At 48.3% G+C, this 19,477-nt stretch overlaps 1 protein-coding gene across 3 annotated transcripts in view; it reads left to right on the top strand.

Annotated features, from left to right (window-relative positions):
* The window catches only part of EFCAB14 (EF-hand calcium binding domain 14), a 50,015-nt gene extending 33,094 nt beyond the window's left edge, over nucleotides 1-16,921 (top strand). For 2 of the 3 annotated variants that reach the window (XM_063939539.1, XM_063939541.1), the window contains exons 9-11: nucleotides 7,307-7,418; nucleotides 9,787-9,903; nucleotides 15,997-16,921. In XM_063939539.1, the coding sequence (XP_063795609.1) occupies nucleotides 7,307-7,418; nucleotides 9,787-9,903; nucleotides 15,997-16,172 (405 nt within the window). In that variant the 3' untranslated portion in view covers nucleotides 16,173-16,921. The remainder of the gene's footprint in view (nucleotides 1-7,306; nucleotides 7,419-9,786; nucleotides 9,904-15,996) is intronic. The other variant, XM_063939540.1, reaches the window with a different exon arrangement.
* The last annotated feature ends 2,556 nt before the right edge of the window (nucleotides 16,922-19,477 follow it).

Genomic DNA, 19,477 nt, shown 5'->3' with positions numbered 1-19,477 from the left:
CCTCCGCCGATCCCCCCGTCAGCTACGCAGTTATTCAACCTGGTGCTCATGCGCTGTGTCTCCCTGTCTGGCCAGCTTCATTGCGCATGCGCGCATTCTCGCGGTTATTGCGAGATCTCCCGTGCGCATCTTGGAGCCTGTAGCCTGTCCCTGCTGTGGTGTATCGGCAACAACGCTGCAGCTTTTGAAATCGATAGCTGCAGGTGTTGGAACGGTTATTGCCACTGACCATTCAAACATTGCCCGGCACATCGGCGTGCTATCTTGTAGATAGCTGCGCCGATATAGACAAGGACGCATAGCGCCCCTGTTATTGTATACACACCACCGCTGTCATACATGGGTGGGGTGGGGAAAGTTATCAGCACTCATAATCTGCACTAATACCTCTTCCCGACCACCCACATATGGACTTTTAATACATCTACCCCTAGGTTAGGCAAATAAACAGTCATCCTACCTATCCCATACCCTATGGAATTTTACTATACCGTGTCCACCTCATTAACCAATGCGATCCATTATCAAATGGATGGAGTGTCTCAGGACATCCGCCTTCTAGTTATCACCACCTTCACCAACATAAATACGTTAGATATAGGCAAGTGTCGCTATTAAGTGATTCAGAAAAGCACAGACCAAATAAGCCGGTTGGGGACCTCAACAAGCCCGTCACCGGTTCATCGGATACGGTTCCCCAGCAGGCCTGAATCGCAGAGCACTGCAAAACGGGTGCCAGTAATTACATGGGACAGAGTCACACTTAGGGCAATGGATGGCACCACCCAAGCAAGTTTAGCCAGCTTTGCTGGAGTCACGTAATTCTATCCAGCACAGAATATACAACTGCATTTGCTGAAGCTGTGTTGACATTGTAGCGCACATACATAACAATCTGATCATTTTCCTAATCTGACCCGTTTTGACCACATTAAACATAATCTAAAAAATAAAAAAATTTTTTTTTATACACATGACAAAGCGGGAAGACCATTATAGTTCAATGGCCAGAGTAGCACAGTAGAACGATCATTAAGCATTAGCTGTACGCGGAATATCCATTTGCTTGCATCAGACCACATATGGATAACCGTTGCCTGCCAGAATCCTATTAAGTTGATCATTTAAAGATAATCACTTTGAAGCAATGTGTTACAGATCCAGAGGGAAATGTTGGGTTTAGCAGCCACCCAGTGGTTAGTGGTGTGCGGCAGTAGAAGGCCTTTGTCTCTGGTATCCTGGATAATTACACAAGTGTGCATTGTTACTGGGGTTATATCTTCGAGTTAGAGGGTACAGCGTAACGTTTTTCATTTATTTCTCTAACGTCCTAGTGGATGCTGGGAACTCCGTAAGGACCATGGGGAATAGCGGGCTCCGAAGGAGGCTGGGCACTCTAGAAAGATCTTAGACTACCTGGTGTGCACTGGCTCCTCCCACTATGACCCTCCTCCAAGCCTCAGTTAGATTTCGTGCCCGGCCGAGGTTGGATGCACACTAGGGGCTCTCCTGAGCTCTTAGAAAGTTATAGTCTTAGAATTTGTTATTTTCAGTGAGACCTGCTGGCAACAGGCTCACTGCAGCGAGGGACTAAGGGGAGAAGAAGCGAACTCGCCTGCTTGCAGCCGGATTGGGCTTCTTAGGCTACTGGACACCATTAGCTCCAGAGGGATCGACCGCAGGCCCAGCCTTGATGTTTGGTCCCGGAGCCGCGCCGCCGTCCCCCTTACAGAGCCAGAAGCAAGAAGATGGTCCGGAAAATCGGCGGCATGAAGACTCTGTCTTCACCAAGGTAGCGCACAGCACTGCAGCTGTGCGCCATTGCTCCTCTCACACACTTCACACTCCGGTCACTGAGGGTGCAGGGCGCTGGGGGGGGGCGCCCTGAGGCAGCAATAAAAACACCTTGGCTGGCTAAAATACCTCAATATATGGCCCCAGGGGCTATATATGAGGTAAATACCCCTGCCAGAATTCCATAAAAAAACGGGAGAATAGGCCGCGAAAAAGGGGCGGAGCCTATCTCCTCAGCACACTGGCGCCATTTTTCCCTCACAGCTCGGCTGGAGGGAAGCTCCCTGGCTCTTCCCTGCAATTCTACAGTACAGTAAGAGGGAAAAGAGAGGGGGGGCATTAAAATTGGCACTGTATACAGTATATTATATAAAAGCTATTAGGGACATAACTCAGTTAGTCCCTGTATATATATAGCGCTCTGGTGTGTGCTGGCATACTCTTACTCTGTCCCCCCAAAGGGCTTTTGTGGGTCCTGTCCTCGTTTAGAGCATTCCCTGTGTGTCTGCGGTGTGTCGGTACGGCTGTGTCGACATGTTGAATGAGGAGGCTTATATGGTGACAGAACAGAGGCCGATATATGTGATGTCGCCCCCTGTGGGGCCGACACCAGAGTGGATGGATAGGTGAAAGGTATTAACCGACAGTGTCAACTCCTTACATAAAAGGGTGGATGACGTAACAGCTGTGGGACAGCCGGCTTCGCAGCCCGCGCTTGCCCAGGCGTCTCAAAGGCCATCAGGGGCTCAAAAACGCCCGCTCTCTCAGATGGCAGACACAGATGTCGACACGGAGTCTGACTCCAGTGTCGACAAGGTGGAGACATATACACAATCCACTAGGAACATCCGTGACGTGATCCCGGCAATAAAAAATGTGTTATACATTTCTGACTTTAACCCAAGCACCTCTAAAAATGGGTTTTAGGTTTGGGGAGAAAAAACAGGCAGTGTTTTGTTCCCCCATCAGATGAATAAATGAAGTGTGTGAAAGCGTGGGTTCCCCCGTTAAGAAACTGGTAATTTATAAAAAGTTACTGATGGAGTACCCTTTCCCGCCAGGTGGATAAGTTACGCTGGGAGATATCCCCTAGGGTGGATAAGGCGCTCACACGTTTGTCAAAAAAGGTGGCACTGCCGTCTTAGGATACGGCCACTTTAATAGGTACCTGTTGATAAAAAACAGGAGGCTATCCTGAAGTCTGTATTTACACACTCAGGTACTAGACTGAGACCTGCAGATAGTGCTGCTGCAGCGTGGTCGGTGACCCTGTCAAACAGGGATACTAGTTGGAAAACATAAAAACATATTAAAGACGTCGTCTTATATATGGGGGATGCACAGAGGGATATTTTGCCGGCTGGCATCCAAAATAAATGTAATGTCCATTCTGTCAGGAGGGTATTAGAGACCTGTCACTGGACAGGTGATGCTGACTTAAAAAGCGCATAGAGAGCCTTATAAGGGTGAGGAATTATTTGGGGATGGTCTCTGGGACCTCGTATCCACAGCAACTGCTGGGAAGAAATAATTTTACCTCAGGTTTCCTCACAGACAAAGGTACAGTCCTTTCGGCTTCAGAAAAGCAAGCGGGTCAAATGGCGCTTCCTTTCTGTACAGAGACAAGGGTAGAGGGAAAAAAGCTGCACCAGTCAGCCTGTTCCCAGAATCAAGATTCTTCCCCCGCCTCCTGTGAGGCCACACCATGACGCGGGTGCTCCACAGGTGTAGCCAGGTACGGTGGGGGGCCGTCTCAAAAATTTCAGCAATTAGTGGGCTCGCTCACAGGTGGATCCCTGTTTCTTTCAAGTAGTATTTCAGGGGTACAAGCTGGAATTCGAGATGTCTCCCCCCAGCCGTTTCCTAAAATATGCCTTGCTGACAACTCCCTCAGGCAGGGAGGCTGTGCTAGAGGCAATTAATAAGCGGTATTCCCAGCAGGTAATACTCAAGGTGCCCCTACTTCAACAAGGACGGGGTTACTATTCCACACGGGTTGGGGTACCGAAACCGCATGGTTCGGTGTGACCCATTTTATATTTAAAATCCTTGAACACAAAAATTCAAGTTCAAGATGGAATCGCTCAGGGCGGTTATTCCAAGCCTGGACGAGGGGGATTACATGGTATCCTGGGACATCAAGGATGCTTACCGTTTGGACTGTACATGGCACCGAGGGTGTTTTATCAAGGTAATGGCCGAAATGTTGATACTCCTTCAAAAAAAGGGAGTTGTAATTATCCCGTACTTGGACAATCTCGTTATAAGGGCGAGGTCCAAGGAGCAGTTGGTAGTCGGGGTAGCACTATTTTGGAAAGTGCTACAACAGCATGGTTGGATTCTAAACAGTCCAAAGTCACAGCTGGTTCCTATGACACGTCTACTGTTCCTGGGGATGGTTCTGGACATAAACCAGAAATAGTGTTTCTCCCGGAGGAGAAAGCCAAGGAGTTGTCATCTCTAGTCAGAGACCTCCTGAAGCCAAAATAGGTAGCGGTGCATCATTGCACGCGAGTCCTGGGAAAAATGGTAGCTTCCTACGAAGCAATCCCATTAGGCAGGTTCCATACAAGAACTTTTCAGAGGGACCTGTTGGACAAGTGGTCCGGATCGCATCTTCCGATGCATAGGCTGATAACCCTGTCTCCAAGGACCAGGGTATCTCTACTGTGGTGGCTGCAGAGTGCCCATCTTCAAGAGGGCCGCAGGTTCGGCATACAGGACTAGGTCCTAGTGACCATGGATTCCAGCCTTTGAGGCTGGGAGGCAGTCACACAGGGAAGAAATTTCCAGGGACTTTGGTCAAGTCAGGTTATTTCCCTACACATAAATATTCTGGACCTGAGGGCCATTTACAATGCCCTGAGGCCGGCAAGGCCTCTGCTTCAAAACCAGCCGGTACTGATCCAATCAGACAACATCACGGCAGTCGCCCATGTAAACCAACAGGGCGGCACAAGAAGCAGGATGGCGATGGCAGAAGCCACAAGGATTCTCCGATAGGCGGAAAATCATGTGTTAGCACTGTCAGCAGTGTTCATTCCCGGAGTGGACAACTGGGAAGCAGATCTTCTCAACAGACACGACCTCCACCCGGGAGAATGGGGACTTCCTCCAGAAGTCTTCCAATAGGATTGTACACCATTGGGAAAGGCCACAGGTGGACATGATGGCGTCCCGCCTCAACAAAAAGCTATAAAAGATATTGCACCGGGTCAAGGGACCCTCAGGCGATAGCTATGGACGCTCTGGTAACACCGTGGGTGTACCAGTCGGTTTATGTGTTCTCCCCTCTGCCTCTCATACCAAAGGCACTGAGAATAATAAGAAGGCGAGGAGTAAGAACGATACTCGTGGATGGCCAAGAAGAGCTTGGTACCCAGAACTTCAAGAATTTATATCAGAGGACCCATGGCCTCTGCCACTCAGACAGGACCTGCGGCAGCAGGGGCCCTGTCTGTTCCAAGACTTACCGCGGCTGCGTTTGTCGGCATGGCGGTTGAACGCCGGATCCTGAAGGAAAAGGGCATTCCGGAGGAAGTCATTCCTACGCTTACTAAAGCCAGGAAAGAGGTTACAGCAACTCATTATCACCGCATATGGCGAAAATATGTTGCATGGTGTGAGGCCGAAAGGGCCCCAACAGAGGAATTTCAACTAGGTCGATTTCTGCATTTCCTGCAAGCAGGAGTGACTATGGGCCTTAAATTGGGTTCCATTAAGGTACAGATCTCGGCTCTGTCGATTTTTTTTCAAAAAGAACTAGCTTCAGTACCTGAAGTTCAGACATTTTGTTAAAGGAGTGCTGCATATTCAGCCCCCGTTTGTGCCCCCTGTGGCACCTTGGGATCTCAACGTGGTGTTGAGTTTCTTAAAATCACATTGGTTTGAACCACTAAAAACCGTGGATCTGAAATATCTCACGTGGAAGGTGGTTATGTTATTGGCCTTGGCTTCTGCCAGGCGAGTATCAAAGTTGGCGGCTTTGTCTTGTAAAAGCCCTTATTTGATTTTCCATATGGATAGGGCAGAATTGAGGACTCGTCCCCAGTTTCTCCCAAAGGTGGTGTCAGCGTTTCACCTGAACCAGCCTATTGTGGTGCCTAGGCTACTAGGGACTTGGAGGACTCCAAGTTGCTAGACTTTGTCAGGGCACTGAAAATATATGTTTCCAGAACGGCTAGAGTCAGAAAATCTGACTCGCTGTTTATCCTATATGCACCTAACAAGCTGGGTGCTCCTGCTTCTAAGCAGACTATTGCTCGTTGGATTTGTAGTACAATTCAGCTTGCACATACTGTGGCAGGCCTGCCACAGCCAAAATCTGTCAATGCCCATTCCACAAGGAAGGTGGGCTTATCTTGGGCGGCTGCCCGAGAGGTCTCGGCTTTACAATTTTGCCGAGCAGCTACTTGGTCAGGGGCAAACACGTTTGCAAAAATTCTACAAATTTGATACCCTGGCTGAGGAGGACCTGGAGTTCTCTCATTCAGTGCTGCAGAGTCATCCGCACTCTCCCGCCCGTTTGGGAGCTTTGGTATAATCCCCATGGTCCTTACGGAGTTCCCAGCATCCACTAGGACGTTAGAGAAAATAAGAATTTACTCACCGGTAATTCTATTTCTCGTAGTCCGTAGTGGATGCTGGGCGCCCATCCCAAGTGCGGTTTATCTGCAATACTTGTACATAGTTATGGTTAACTAAATCGGGTTATTGTTGAGCCATCTGTTGAGAGGCTCTATTGTTTCATACTGTTAACTGTTTCATATCACGAGTTGTACGGTGTGATTGGTGTGGCTGGTATGAGTCTTACCCGGGATTCAAAATCCTTCCTTATTGTGTACGCTCGTCCGGGCACAGTACCTAACTGAGGCTTGGAGGAGGGTCATAGTGGGAGGAGCCAGTGCACACCAGGTAGTCTAAGATCTTTCTAGAGTGCCCAGCCTCCTTCGGAGCCCGCTATTCCCCATGGTCCTTACGGAGTTCCCAGCATCCACTACGGACTACGAGAAATAGAATTACCGGTGAGTAAATTCTTATTTTATTTTTCGCTGAGTTTGGAATGTTACCACCATTCTGTGTCTCTTGCCTGCATGTGCCTATGTCCACCGTGCAGCAGTTATATGAATGGTCGTAGCGGACAGAATAGTGGGATCAGTCAGTGTGGTCATACGATGGATGCATACCGTTACCCGGCACAGTTACCAGCTAGCCCTGCTGATGCCGGAGTTATTTGCTGCAGGTGATGAGGATGGCATTCCTGTTTGTCTGCGGCCCATACAGTGTGTCAGTTCAGATAAAAGTGCTTTATTGCCCAGCTGGACTTTGGTGTATATTGGGGTGGTAGGCTAGCATACCTTCCTATGCTCTATCTTGTATTCACATAGAATTTAGCAAGGCTTGCGCCATGATATTGGATGGGATACGGGGCAAGGCGGAGCAGAGGCAGTGACCTTATGCTGTTTGCATTATGCTGGTATTATTTCTAATCTTTTTTTATTTCTTTATTTAGAGCTCGAAGAGGGAAAAAACTCCAGCTTCAGAAATTCAAGAGCAGCTCCAGCTCATCCATGCACTGACGAGTAATCCAGACAGCGATAAAGTGGCTGAGAATGGGAGAACCGGTAAGGGGGGAGCAATCCATTATGGGTTTGTACTAACAGATCGACAATGTCTAGGTAGATGATCGGGTCTGGGACTGAGGGTCGACAGCACAAAGGTCGACACACTTTAGGTCAATGCCAGTTGGTCGACACACCGTAGGTCGACATGGACAAAAGGTCGACAGGAACAAGGTCTACATGGAAAAAGGTCGACATGAGTTTTTTGTTTTTTTGGTGTCGTTTTCTTCGTACAGTGACCGGGAACCCCAATTAGTGCACCGCGTCCCCTCGCATGGCTCGCTTCGCTCGCCATGCTTCGGGCATGGTGCCTTCGCTCCGCTACCGCTTCGCTCGGCACACTTTACCGTTCCAATCGTAGTCCGCGTGGATCGTTAAGTATAAAAAGGTTCAAAAAAAGAAAAAAATCGTGAAAAACTCATGTCGACCTTTTTCCATGTCGACCTTTTTCCATGTCGACCTTGTTCCTGTCGACCTTGTCCATGGCAACCTTTTGTCCATGTCGACCTAAGGCGTGTCGACCAATTGGTGTCGACCTATAGTGTGTCGACCTTTGTGCTGTCGACCTGGAGTCCGGATACCAGATGATCAATAGGTAGACATGCATTAGGTCAACAGGGTCAAAAGGTCAACACATTTAATTTTTTATTTTTTCTTGTGGCCCAAATCTAACGTTAACCCGTCCCCCTAGTGCCTAACCATAACTCTCCCCCTGTAGCCTAACCGTTCCCCTTAGTGCCTAATCCTACCCCCTAGTGGCTGACCCTAACTATCTCTTCCCGTAGCCTAACCGTCTGCCTTGATGCCTAACTCAATCCCTCCTCCCTTGTGCCTAACCCTATGTCTCCTCCTAGTGCCTAACCCTATCCCTCACCCTGACCCTAAAAATGTTGAAAAGACGTGTCCACCTTTTGTCACTGTCAGCATAACGCATGTCCACCTTTGGACTGTTTACCTAGACATTGTCAACCTTTCACCCAGATACCATTCACTATAAGGGGAACTGCAATCATACATAACATTTAATTTTGCATTATAAGCTACAGTGACAGCCACATCTTTCTTCTTTTTTTTTTTTAAAATATATGTTTATTGAGAAGGAACATGCAATAAAATAAAATACAAGTTGTATGTCACAATGCTTGTGAGAAAACAGTCAACCACTGCAAGGTACAGAAACTGCCAATAAAAGAGTTGAACAAACACTCTAAATAGTATAAACAAGGTTATGAGGACAATCAACCATATAGTACAAGCAGGAGAAGGTAACATCAGTCTATTACCTTTTTAAAAGGGTGGTGAGCCTTTAATGAGGGATTCCGTATTATACCATGTTGTCAATCTAACTACTCTGCGCACATATTCCCTGGTGGTAGGTGGTAGCGTGAGCAGGTAGGGTAACCAGATGGCAAAAAAAATTGGCGAGCGCGACTCTGCGTCTAGGGCACAATCAACCCAATCCATTTGATATAGATATGTTAAACGTGGTAACATGAGGGAAAGGGGTATTGGCTCCGAATGTGTCCATTGAGATAGAATGGTTTTCTTTGCTGCAGCAGCCACACGAGCCAACAGTAATTTCGTCCCTTTGGAATATGGGGGATCCTGAGTATGTATGAAGTTCCAGAAAGCCCAGACCATAGTAATATTAAAAGAAATGTGAAGTTCCACATTAATATACGTTTGGACTGCCGTCCAGAATGTTTGTACTACCGGGCATGCCCAGAGACCATGAATAATATCGGCTTCGGGAGAATTACATTTAAAGCATAAAGAGTTGTCAGATACTCCAGTGAGGAACCTAAGTCTAGGGGTGTAGTAGGCTCTGTGTAGTATTTTAAGATGCATCTCTGCATAAGAAGATGAAACTAGTTGTTTATTTAGCACACCACACCACCGAATCACTGTCAGGAGATCCGTGTCAGGGAGGGTGTCTGTCCATTTGGCCATCCCTGTTGTGAGCTTAGATAGATCCAACCTTCGCCTAGTATGGGAATAGATCAAAGAAGTGTTATATGGGGCTCCCGGAGACTGTCGTACCAGGCCATCTGCCACATCTTTCTTGCTTATAATACAGCAGTAAGGAGCCCTAACAGTCCAAGTTATAAGGATATCCATGTTTAGGCACAGGTGAGGTAAATAGCACCTCAGCACGGATATCCATAACACCTGAACTGTTCAAGCACCTGGAGGACTGAGTTTGGGGAACACTGCACTAATAGACTGTTCCGGATCACATAATCTATGTCATTACACGTGAAGACTGGCTGGATTCTAGCCCTTCAGGCCAAAGCTGGAATAGGTGCATGTTCTGTGTTTTTTTTACTGTTTTGTGACTTGTTTCCTCATTCTGGTTTTTATACCTGTACAGCAGACAGCGGTGAGATAGTAACAGCACAGCCTCTTCTTGCAAAAATGCATCCAAGGTCTCTTAAAAGGAAAAGATCAAAGCAGGCCCTGTGGTCACCGAGCATTATTACAGCAAGAGGCAAGTACAGCCGTGCGGGTGGGAAACGCCTCCTCCTTGTGTGTTGTAGTAACGTTCATACTCGTCCCGGTATTAGCAGGTGGAATCTGCACCACTGATTGCGCAGGCCACGGATTACTATCAAATCCCTGACCTTAATAATAAATAAAAGGAAACCTGTTATAATATGTTTACAAAAAGAAACCTGTTGTCACTGTTATACCCCTGTCACACATGCAGCAAATCCTGGGTTCTTGGTATATGTGAAAGCAAACTTCCTGGGACGAAGTCCCGGATCCCCAACCCTGCTCTTCATCAGGGTCAGGCGAAGACCTGGGAATTTGCTGTCTTGATAGACCCGTCTATTTCTCAGGTCCTATGTGTGAAAGGAGTATTAACCAAATTGTATTAGTTCCCATTCTGATTGTTCTATTTAGCTGCAGGTTTTTTTTTTTTTCCAATTTCTATTTCTCTGACGTCCTAGTGGATGCTGGGAACTCCGTAAGGACCATGGGGAATAGCGGCTCCGCAGGAGACTGGGCACAAAAGTAAAGCTTTAGGACTACCTGGTGTGCACTGGCTCCTCCCCCTATGACCCTCCTCCAAGCCTCAGTTAGATTTTTGTGCCCGGCCGAGAAGGGTGAAAGTTTAGTTTTAGGTTTTTTATTTTCAGTGAGACCTGCTGGCAACAGGCTCACTGCATCGAGGGACTAAGGGGAGAAGAAGCGAACCTGCCTGCTTGCAGCCAGCTTGGGCTTCTTGGCTACTGGACACCATTAGCTCCAGAGGGACCGAACACAGGCCCAGCCTCGGAGTCCGGTCCCAGAGCCGCGCCGCCGGCCCCCTTACAGAGCCAGAAGCAAGAAGAGGTCCGGAAAATCGGCGGCAGAAGACATCAGTCTTCACCAAGGTAGCGCACAGCACTGCAGCTGTGCGCCATTGCTCCTCATACACACCTCACACTGCGGTCACTGAGGGTGCAGGGCGCTGGGGGGAGGCGCCCTGAGCAGCAATAAAAACACCTTGGCTGGCAAACATACATCACATATAACCCCCAGGGCTATATGGATGTATTTTAACCCCTGCCAGAATCCATAAAAATGCAAGAGAAAAGTCCGCAAAAAAAGGGGCGGAGCCTATCTCCTCAGCACACTGGCGCCATTTTCTCTCACAGCTCAGTTGGAGGGAAGCTCCCTGGCTCTCCCCTGCAGTTACTACACTACAGAAAGGGGTTAAAGAGAGGGGGGCACTAATTAGGCGCAGTATAAATAAAACAGCAGCTATAAGGGGAAAAACACTTCTATAAGGTTATCCCTGTATAGATATAGCGCTCTGGTGTGTGCTGGCATACTCTCCCTCTGTCTCCCCAAAGGGCTAGTGGGGTCCTGTCCTCTATCAGAGCATTCCCTGTGTGTGTGCTGTGTGTCGGTACGATTGTGTCGACATGTATGAGGAGGAAAATGGTGTGGAGGCGGAGCAATTGCCTGTAATGGAGATGTCACCCCCTAGGGAGTCGACACCTGAGTGGCTGAGCTTATGGAAGGAATTACGTGACAGTGTCAGCTCTTTACAAAAGATTGATGACATGAGACAGCCGGCTACTCAGCCTGTGCTTGTCCAGGCGTCTCAAAAGCCATCAGGGGCTCTAAAACGCCCGTTACCTCAGATGGCAGATACAGATGCCGACACGGATACTGACTCCAGTGTCGACGATGAAGAGACGAATGTGACTTCCAGTAGGGCCACACGTTACATGATTGAGGCTATGAAAAATGTTTTACATATTTCTGATAATACCAGTACCACTAAAAAGGGTATTATGTTTGGTGAGAAAAAACTGCCTGTAGTTTTTCCTGCATCTGAGGAATTAAATGAAGTGTGTGATGATGCGTGGGTTTCCCCCGATAAAAAATGTTAATTCCTAAAAAGTTATTAGCATCCTACCCCTTCCCGCCAGAGGATAGGGCACGTTGGGAAACACCCCCTAGGGTGGATAAAGCGCTCACACGCTTGTCTAAACAGGTGGCACTACCGTCCCCGGATACGGCCGCCCTTAAGGAACCTGCTGACAGAAAGCAGGAAAATATCCTAAAATGTATATACACTCTCACGGGTGTGATACTGCGACCAGCAATCGCCTCAGCCTGCATGTGCAGTGCTGGGGTGGCTTGGTCGGATTCCCTGACTGACAATATTGATACCCTAGATAGGGACAGTATATTACTGACTATAGAGCATTTAAAAGATGCATTTCTATATATGCGTGATGCACAGAGGGATATTTGCCGACTGGCATCAAGAGTAAGTGCGCTGTCCATTTCTGCCAGAAGAGGGTTATGGACAAGACAGTGGTCAGGTGATGCTGATTCCAAAAGGCATATGGAAGTATTGCCTTATAAAAGGGAGGAGTTATTTGGGGTAGGTCTAACAGACCTGGTGGCCACGGCAACGGCTGGGAAATCCACATTTTTACCCCAGGTAGCCTCTCAACATAAGAAGACGCCGTATTATCAGGCGCAGTCCTTTCGGCCCCATAGGGGCAAGCGGGCAAAAGGCTCCTCATTTCTGCCCCGTGGCAGAGGGAGAGGGAAAAGGCTGCAGCAAACAGCCAGTTCCCAGGAACAGAAGCCCTCTCCCGTTTCTGCCAAGTCCTCAGCATGACGCTGGGGCTTTACAAGCGGACTCAGGCTCGGTGGGGGCCCGTCTCAAAAATTTCAGCGTGCAGTGGGCTCACTCACAGGTGGACCCCTGGATCCTTCAGGTGGTATCTCAGGGGTACAAATTGGAATTCGAGACGTCTCCCCCCCTCGCCGTTTCCTAAAGTCTGCTTTACCGACGTCTCCCTCCGACAGGGAGGCGGTATTGGAAGCCATTCACAAGCTGTATTCCCAGCAGGTGATAATCAAGGTACCCCTCCTACAACAGGGAAAGGGGTATTATTCCACGCTGTTTGTGGTACCGAAGCCGGACGGCTCGGTGAGACCTATTTTAAATCTGAAATCCTTGAACACTTACATACAAAGGTTCAAATTCATGATGGAGTCACTCAGAGCGGTAATTGCGAACCTGGAAGAAGGGGATTATATGGTGTCTCTGGACATCAAGGATGCTTATCTCCATGTCCCAATTTACCCTTCTCACCAAGGGTACCTCAGGTTTGTGGTACAGAACTGTCACTATCAGTTTCAGACGCTGCCGTTTGGTTTGTCCACGGCACCCCGGGTCTTTACCAAAGTAATGGCCGAAATGATGATACTCCTTCGAAGGAAGGGAGTTTTAGTTATCCCTTACTTGGACGATCTCCTGATAAGGGCAAGATCCAGGGAACAGTTGGTAGTCGGGGTAGCACTATCTCAAGTAGTGTTGCGGCAGCACGGTTGGATTCTCAATATTCCAAAATCGCAGCTGATCCCGACGACACGTCTTCTATTCCTAGGGATGATCCTGGACACAGTCCAGAAAAAGGTGTTTCTCCCGGAGGAGAAAGCCAGGGAGTTATCCGAACTAGTCAGAAACCTCCTAAAACCAGGCCAAGTGTCAGTGCATCAGTGCACAAGGGTCCTGGGAAAAATGGTGGCTTCCTACGAAGCAATTCCATTCGGCAGATTCCACACAAGAACTTTCCAGTGGGACCTGCTGGACAAATGGCCCGGATCGCATCTTCAGATGCATCAGCGGATAACCCTGTCACCAAAGACAAGGGTGTCTCTCCTGTGGTGGTTGCAGAGTGCTCATCTTCTAGAGGGCCGCAGATTCGGCATTCAGGACTGGGTCCTGGTGACCACGGATGCCAGCCTGCGAGGCTGGGGAGCAGTCACACAGGGAAGAAATTTCCAGGGCTTGTGGTCAAGCCTGGAGACTTCACTTCACATAAATATCTTGGAGCTAAGGGCCATTTACAATGCCCTAAGCCAAGCAAGACCTCTGCTTCAAGGTCAGCCGGTGCTGATCCAGTCGGACAAAATCACGGCAGTCGCCCACGTAAACAGACAGGGCGGCACAAGAAGCAGGAGGGCAATGGCAGAAGCTGCAAGGATTTTTCGCTGGGCGGAAAATCATGTGATAGCATTGTCAGCAGTGTTCATTCCGGGAGTGGACAACTGGGAAGCAGACTTCCTCAGCAGGCACGACCTCCACCCGGGAGAGTGGGGACTTCACCCAGAAGTCTTCCACATGATTGTAAACCGTTGGGAAAAACCAAAGGTGGACATGATGGCGTCCCGCCTAAACAAAAAATTGGACAGGTATTGCGCCAGGTCAAGGGACCCTCAGGCAATAGCTGTGGACGCTCTGGTAACACCGTGGGTGTACCAGTCAGTGTATGTGTTCCCTCCTCTTCCTCTCATACCAAAAGTACTGAGGATTATAAGACGGAGGGGAGTAAGAACTATACTCGTGGCTCCGGATTGGCCAAGAAGGACTTGGTACCCGGAACTTCAAGAGATGCTCACGGAGGACCCGTGGCCTCTACCTCTAAGAAGGGACCTGCTCCAGCAAGGACCCTGTCTATTCCAAGACTTACCGCGGCTGCGTTTGACGGCATGGCGGTTGAACGCCGGATCCTGAAGGAAAAAGGCATTCCGGATGAGGTCATCCCTACCCTGATCAAAGCCAGGAAGGATGTAACCGCAAAGCATTATCACCGCATTTGGCGAAAATATGTTGCGTGGTGCGAGGCCATTAAGGCCCCGACGGAGGAATTTCAACTAGGTCGATTCCTGCATTTCCTGCAAACAGGAGTGTCTATGGGCCTAAAATTGGGGTCCATTAAGGTTCAAATTTCGGCCCTGTCGATTTTCTTCCAGAAAGAACTAGCTTCAGTTCCTGAAGTTCAGACGTTTTGTAAAAGGGGTACTGCATATACAGCCTCCTTTTGTGCCTCCAGTGGCACCTTGGGATCTCAATGTAGTTTGGGGTTCCTAAAGTCACATTGGTTTGAACCACTTAAATCTGTGGAGTTAAAATATCTCACATGGAAAGTGGTCATGCTGTTGGCCCTGGCCTCGGCCAGGCGCGTGTCAGATTTGGCGGCTTTATCCTGTAAAAGCCCTTATCTGATCTTCCATTCAGACAGGGCGGAATTGAGGACTCGTCCTCATTTTCTCCCTAAGGTGGTTTCAGCGTTTCATCTGAACCAACCTATTGTGGTACCTGCGGCTACTAGTGACTTGGAGGACTCCAAGTTGTTGGACGTAGTCAGGGCCCTGAAAATATATGTTTCCAGGACGGCTGGAGTCAGAAAATCTGACTCGCTGTTTATCCTGTGTGCACCCAACAAGCTGGGTGCTCCTGCTTCTAAGCAGACTATTGCTCGTTGGATTTGTAATACAATTCAGCTTGCACATTCTGTGGCAGGCCTGCCACAGCCAAAATCTGTAAAAGCCCATTCCACAAGGAAGGTGGGCTCATCTTGGGCGGCTGCCCGAGGGGTCTCGGCTTTACAACTTTGCCGAGCAGCTACTTGGTCAGGGGCAAACACGTTTGCTAAATTCTACAAATTTGATACCCTGGCTGAGGAGGACCTGGAGTTCTCTCATTCGGTGCTGCAGAGTCATCTGCACTCTCCTGCCCGTTTGGGAGCTTTGGTATAATCCCCATGGTCCTTACGGAGTTCCCAGCATCCACTAGGACGTCAGAGAAAATAAGAATTTACTTACCGATAATTCTATTTCTCGTAGTCCGTAGTGGATGCTGGGCGCCCATCCCAAGTGCGGATTGTCTGCAATACTTGTACATAGTTATTGTTAACTAAATCGGGTTATTGTTGTTGTGAGCCATCTTTTCAGAGGCTCCTCTGTTATCATGCTGTTAACTGGGTTCAGATCACAGGTTGTACGGTGTGATTGGTGTGGCTGGTATGAGTCTTACCCGGGATTCATAAATCCTTCCTTATTGTGTACGCTCGTCCGGGCACAGTATCCTAACTGAGGCTTGGAGGAGGGTCATAGGGGAGGAGCCAGTGCACACCAGGTAGTCCTAAAGCTTTACTTTTGTGCCCAGTCTCCTGCGGAGCCGCTATTCCCCATGGTCCTTACGGAGTTCCCAGCATCCACTACGGACTACGAGAAATAGAATTATCGGTATGTAAATTCTTATTATTTCTTTGCTTTTTAGATGCAGATGAAGTTTTCAGACAGTCTCCACAAGGGGTTAATGGAAAGCTGTCCCTTCCAGAACTGAAAAAGCTGCTTGGTCCTCGCATGCAAGTACCGCCGTCTCTTGCGGAATATGATGTAGATGGAGATGACCTCTTCTCCCTTACAGAACTGAAGGCTGCCATAGGGGCATAGTCGGAACATTGAACACTTACTGTGACGTTAATTGGTCCTTGGTAATCTTGCTGCATTCTTCCACACCTTGAGAGCTTCAATAATTTATCAGCTTCAGTGGTTGTCCTACTGCAGGGAACACTTGCTATATATACCAGCCACAGTGATTGTCCTACTACAGGGAACACTTGCTATATATACCAGCTACAGTGGATTCAAGGCGTTCTGGAGCCAAACATTTGACTGAAAGAGAAATAAACAATAACTTTTTTTTTTTTTTTCTTCTCCATAGTGTGGAACATACTCAAAGACTAATTCTCCTTGTTTTATAGTTTACATAAACTTGCCTTAAGCTAGTCAGTGTATTGCACTTTATCCAGCATGTTGGACGGTCTCTTCCAGCACAGTAACCCTGCAGACAGAGCAGCCTCTTCTCATAGATCTCTAGATGAATAAGTGACAGGAGAACCCTCTTCCCATCCCCTGTCTCACCCAGCTGTAACACAACAGCAGCTGCTCCTCTGCAGCCTGTACGCTCAGGCATTGGAACGGTCTGTTCTGTGAATGGATCTGTGGTGATGTGAGAGCTCAGGACTCTGTAACAACGGCCGCCTATGACCCGGCAGCTATAAAGCCTCACACTGACTTTGAACTGAGCCGTTTGCATTGTTTTTAACCTCCTTGTGTTTTAATAGTTGTCTATGAAGTACTACTGGCCATTACACCTGTACTGCTAAAATGTGGGGTCATTAAAGTTAAAGTAGTTCTAAGTCTTCACATGATTTTGTTACAAATTGGCTAAAATTGTAGAAATAACCTGAACTCTGCACAGTTATTAGGACAGTGGGGCAGATGTATTAAGCCTGGGGAAGGCATAAAGACGTGATAAGTGAAAGGTGATAACACACCAGCCAATCGGTTCCAGTATGTAAAGTGACAGTTATGAGCTGATTGGCTGGTGCGTTAACTGTTAATTTACATATTGAAGCTTATTGGCTGCTGCGTTATCACCTTGCACTTATGCACCGCTTTATCACTTCTTTATGCCTTCTCCAGGCTTAATACATCTGCCAATTGTGCAGAGCAGGTACTGAAGATATTTTTAAACCACAAATGAAATTTAGATAAAGCGGTTGTGGACAATATGGAATAATCGTGGATGGTCTGTCCCGTCTCTGTCATGCACAGTGGGGCCCCTACAGCTGTGACTGATGGATGGGACAAGGTCACGGGCAGGGGAGAGATGGGACACACTGCAGTACTTCCTACCCTACCTAAAGACCCGGAGAATGACCGGTCATGGGTGCTAGTAATACATAATCATATGTTATACAGAGAATACACCCAGCATGGTAGAGCCCCGATTGCATATTGTTTACCTCAGGAGAGGCCAGGATGATGAGCAAGGCTTGCAGAATCTCTATGTAGGTGGCCACAGTCATAGAAATAAATTATTTGCTAGATTTCCCAATAACGGGTAAATTTCACTGTGTACATATATTTGGAAATGTGTGTTTTTGAGTTGTTGTAATGAGTTTAGAATTTTAGTGATGAGCGGATTCGGTTTTACTCGGTTTTACTCGGTTCTCAAAACGGCATCTTATTGGCTCACGGATGTCACGTGTTTTGGATAGCCAATAAGATGCCGTTTTGAGAACCGAGTAAAACCGAGTAAAACCGAACCTCGCTCATCACTAGTTTAGATTAGAGCCAAATTACTGACAAGGGAACCAAGGCAGGTGCTTAGGGCCCCTTGTGCTCCAGGGGGCCCGTCTGCCGCTTCTGGACATTTTACTTTTTTTCAGGTATAAATCTTAAAGTGAAACCCAGATCCTGAGGGTGGGTTGCATGTATCACTAGGCTGGCATGGCTAGGGTTAATGTCAGCGCACAGTGCAGTGGGGCATTTCTTTCCTGCTGCATGGTCTTCTCTCTAGTGACAGGGGTCTGAGGAACATGTGCTGAACGCTTACTAGAGGAGCCCTGATTGGAGGAGCCAAGACAGCTCATGCTCCTCTGACCCCTGGTGAGCTCCATGCTCCCTGCACAGCTCCTCTCACCTATCAGCGCAGCTCCAGCAGCTTTCTCCTCTCTCTCTCCCCCCTCTCTGCACAGTTCCTGTCTCTGCTCCCTCTCACTATCTATCCTGCCTGTCTCATTCCACTCTACACAGTTCTTACCTGTCTCTGCCTTCTCTCACTATCTATCCTGCCTGTCTCATTCCATTCCACACAGCTCCTACCTGTCTCTGCTCCCTCTCACTATCTATCCTGCCTGTCTCATTTCACTCCACACAGTTCTTACCTGTCTCTGCCTTCTCTCACTATCTATCCTGCCTGTCTCATTCCACTCTACACAGTTCTTACCTGTCTCTGCCTTCTCTCACTATCTATCCTGCCTGTCTCATTCCATTCCACACAGCTCCTACCTGTCTCTGCTCCCTCTCACTATCTATCCTGCCTGTCTCATTTCACTCCACACAGTTCTTACCTGTCTCTGCCTTCTCTCACTATCTATCCTGCCTGTCTCATTCCATTCCACACAGCTCCTACCTGTCTCTGCTCCCTCTCACTATCTATCCTGCCTGTCTCATTTCACTCCACACAGTTCTTACCTGTCTCTGCCTTCTCTCACTATCTATCCTGCCTGTCTTATTCCACTCCATACAGCTCCTACCTGTCTCTGCTCCCTCTCACTATCTATCCTGCCTGTCTCATTTCACTCCACACAGTTCTTACCTGTCTCTGCCTTCTCTCACTATCTATCCTGCCTGTCTCATTCCACTCCACACAGCTCCTACCTGTCTCTGCTCCCTCTCACTATCTATCCTGCCTGTCTCATTCCATTCCACACAGTTCTTACCTGTCTCTGCCTTCTCTCACTATCTATCCTGCCTGTCTCATTCCATTCCACACAGTTCTTACCTGTCTCTGCCTTCTCTCACTATCTATCCTGCCTGTCTCATTCCATTCCACACAGTTCTTACCTGTCTCTGCTCCCTCTCACTATCTATCCTGCCTGTCTCATTCCATTCCACACAGTTCTTACCTGTCTCTGCTCCCTCTCACTATCTATCCTGCCTGTCTCATTCCACTCCACACAACGCCTGCCTGTCTCTGCCCCCTCTCACTATCCTGCCTGTCTCATTCCAGTCCACACAGCTCCTACCTGTCTCTGACCCCTCTCGCTATCCTGCCTGTCTCATTCCACTCCACACAGCTCCTACCTGTCTCTGCCCCCTCTCACTATCCTGCCTGTCTCATTTCATTCCACACAGCTCCTACCTGTCTCTGCCCCCTCTCACTATCCTGCCTGTCTCATCCAGTC

This window comes from Pseudophryne corroboree, chromosome 9, assembly GCF_028390025.1.
Source record: "Pseudophryne corroboree isolate aPseCor3 chromosome 9, aPseCor3.hap2, whole genome shotgun sequence".
Classification (NCBI taxonomy): Eukaryota; Metazoa; Chordata; class Amphibia; order Anura; family Myobatrachidae; genus Pseudophryne; species Pseudophryne corroboree.
This window is presented reverse-complemented; position numbering and strand designations above follow the sequence as displayed.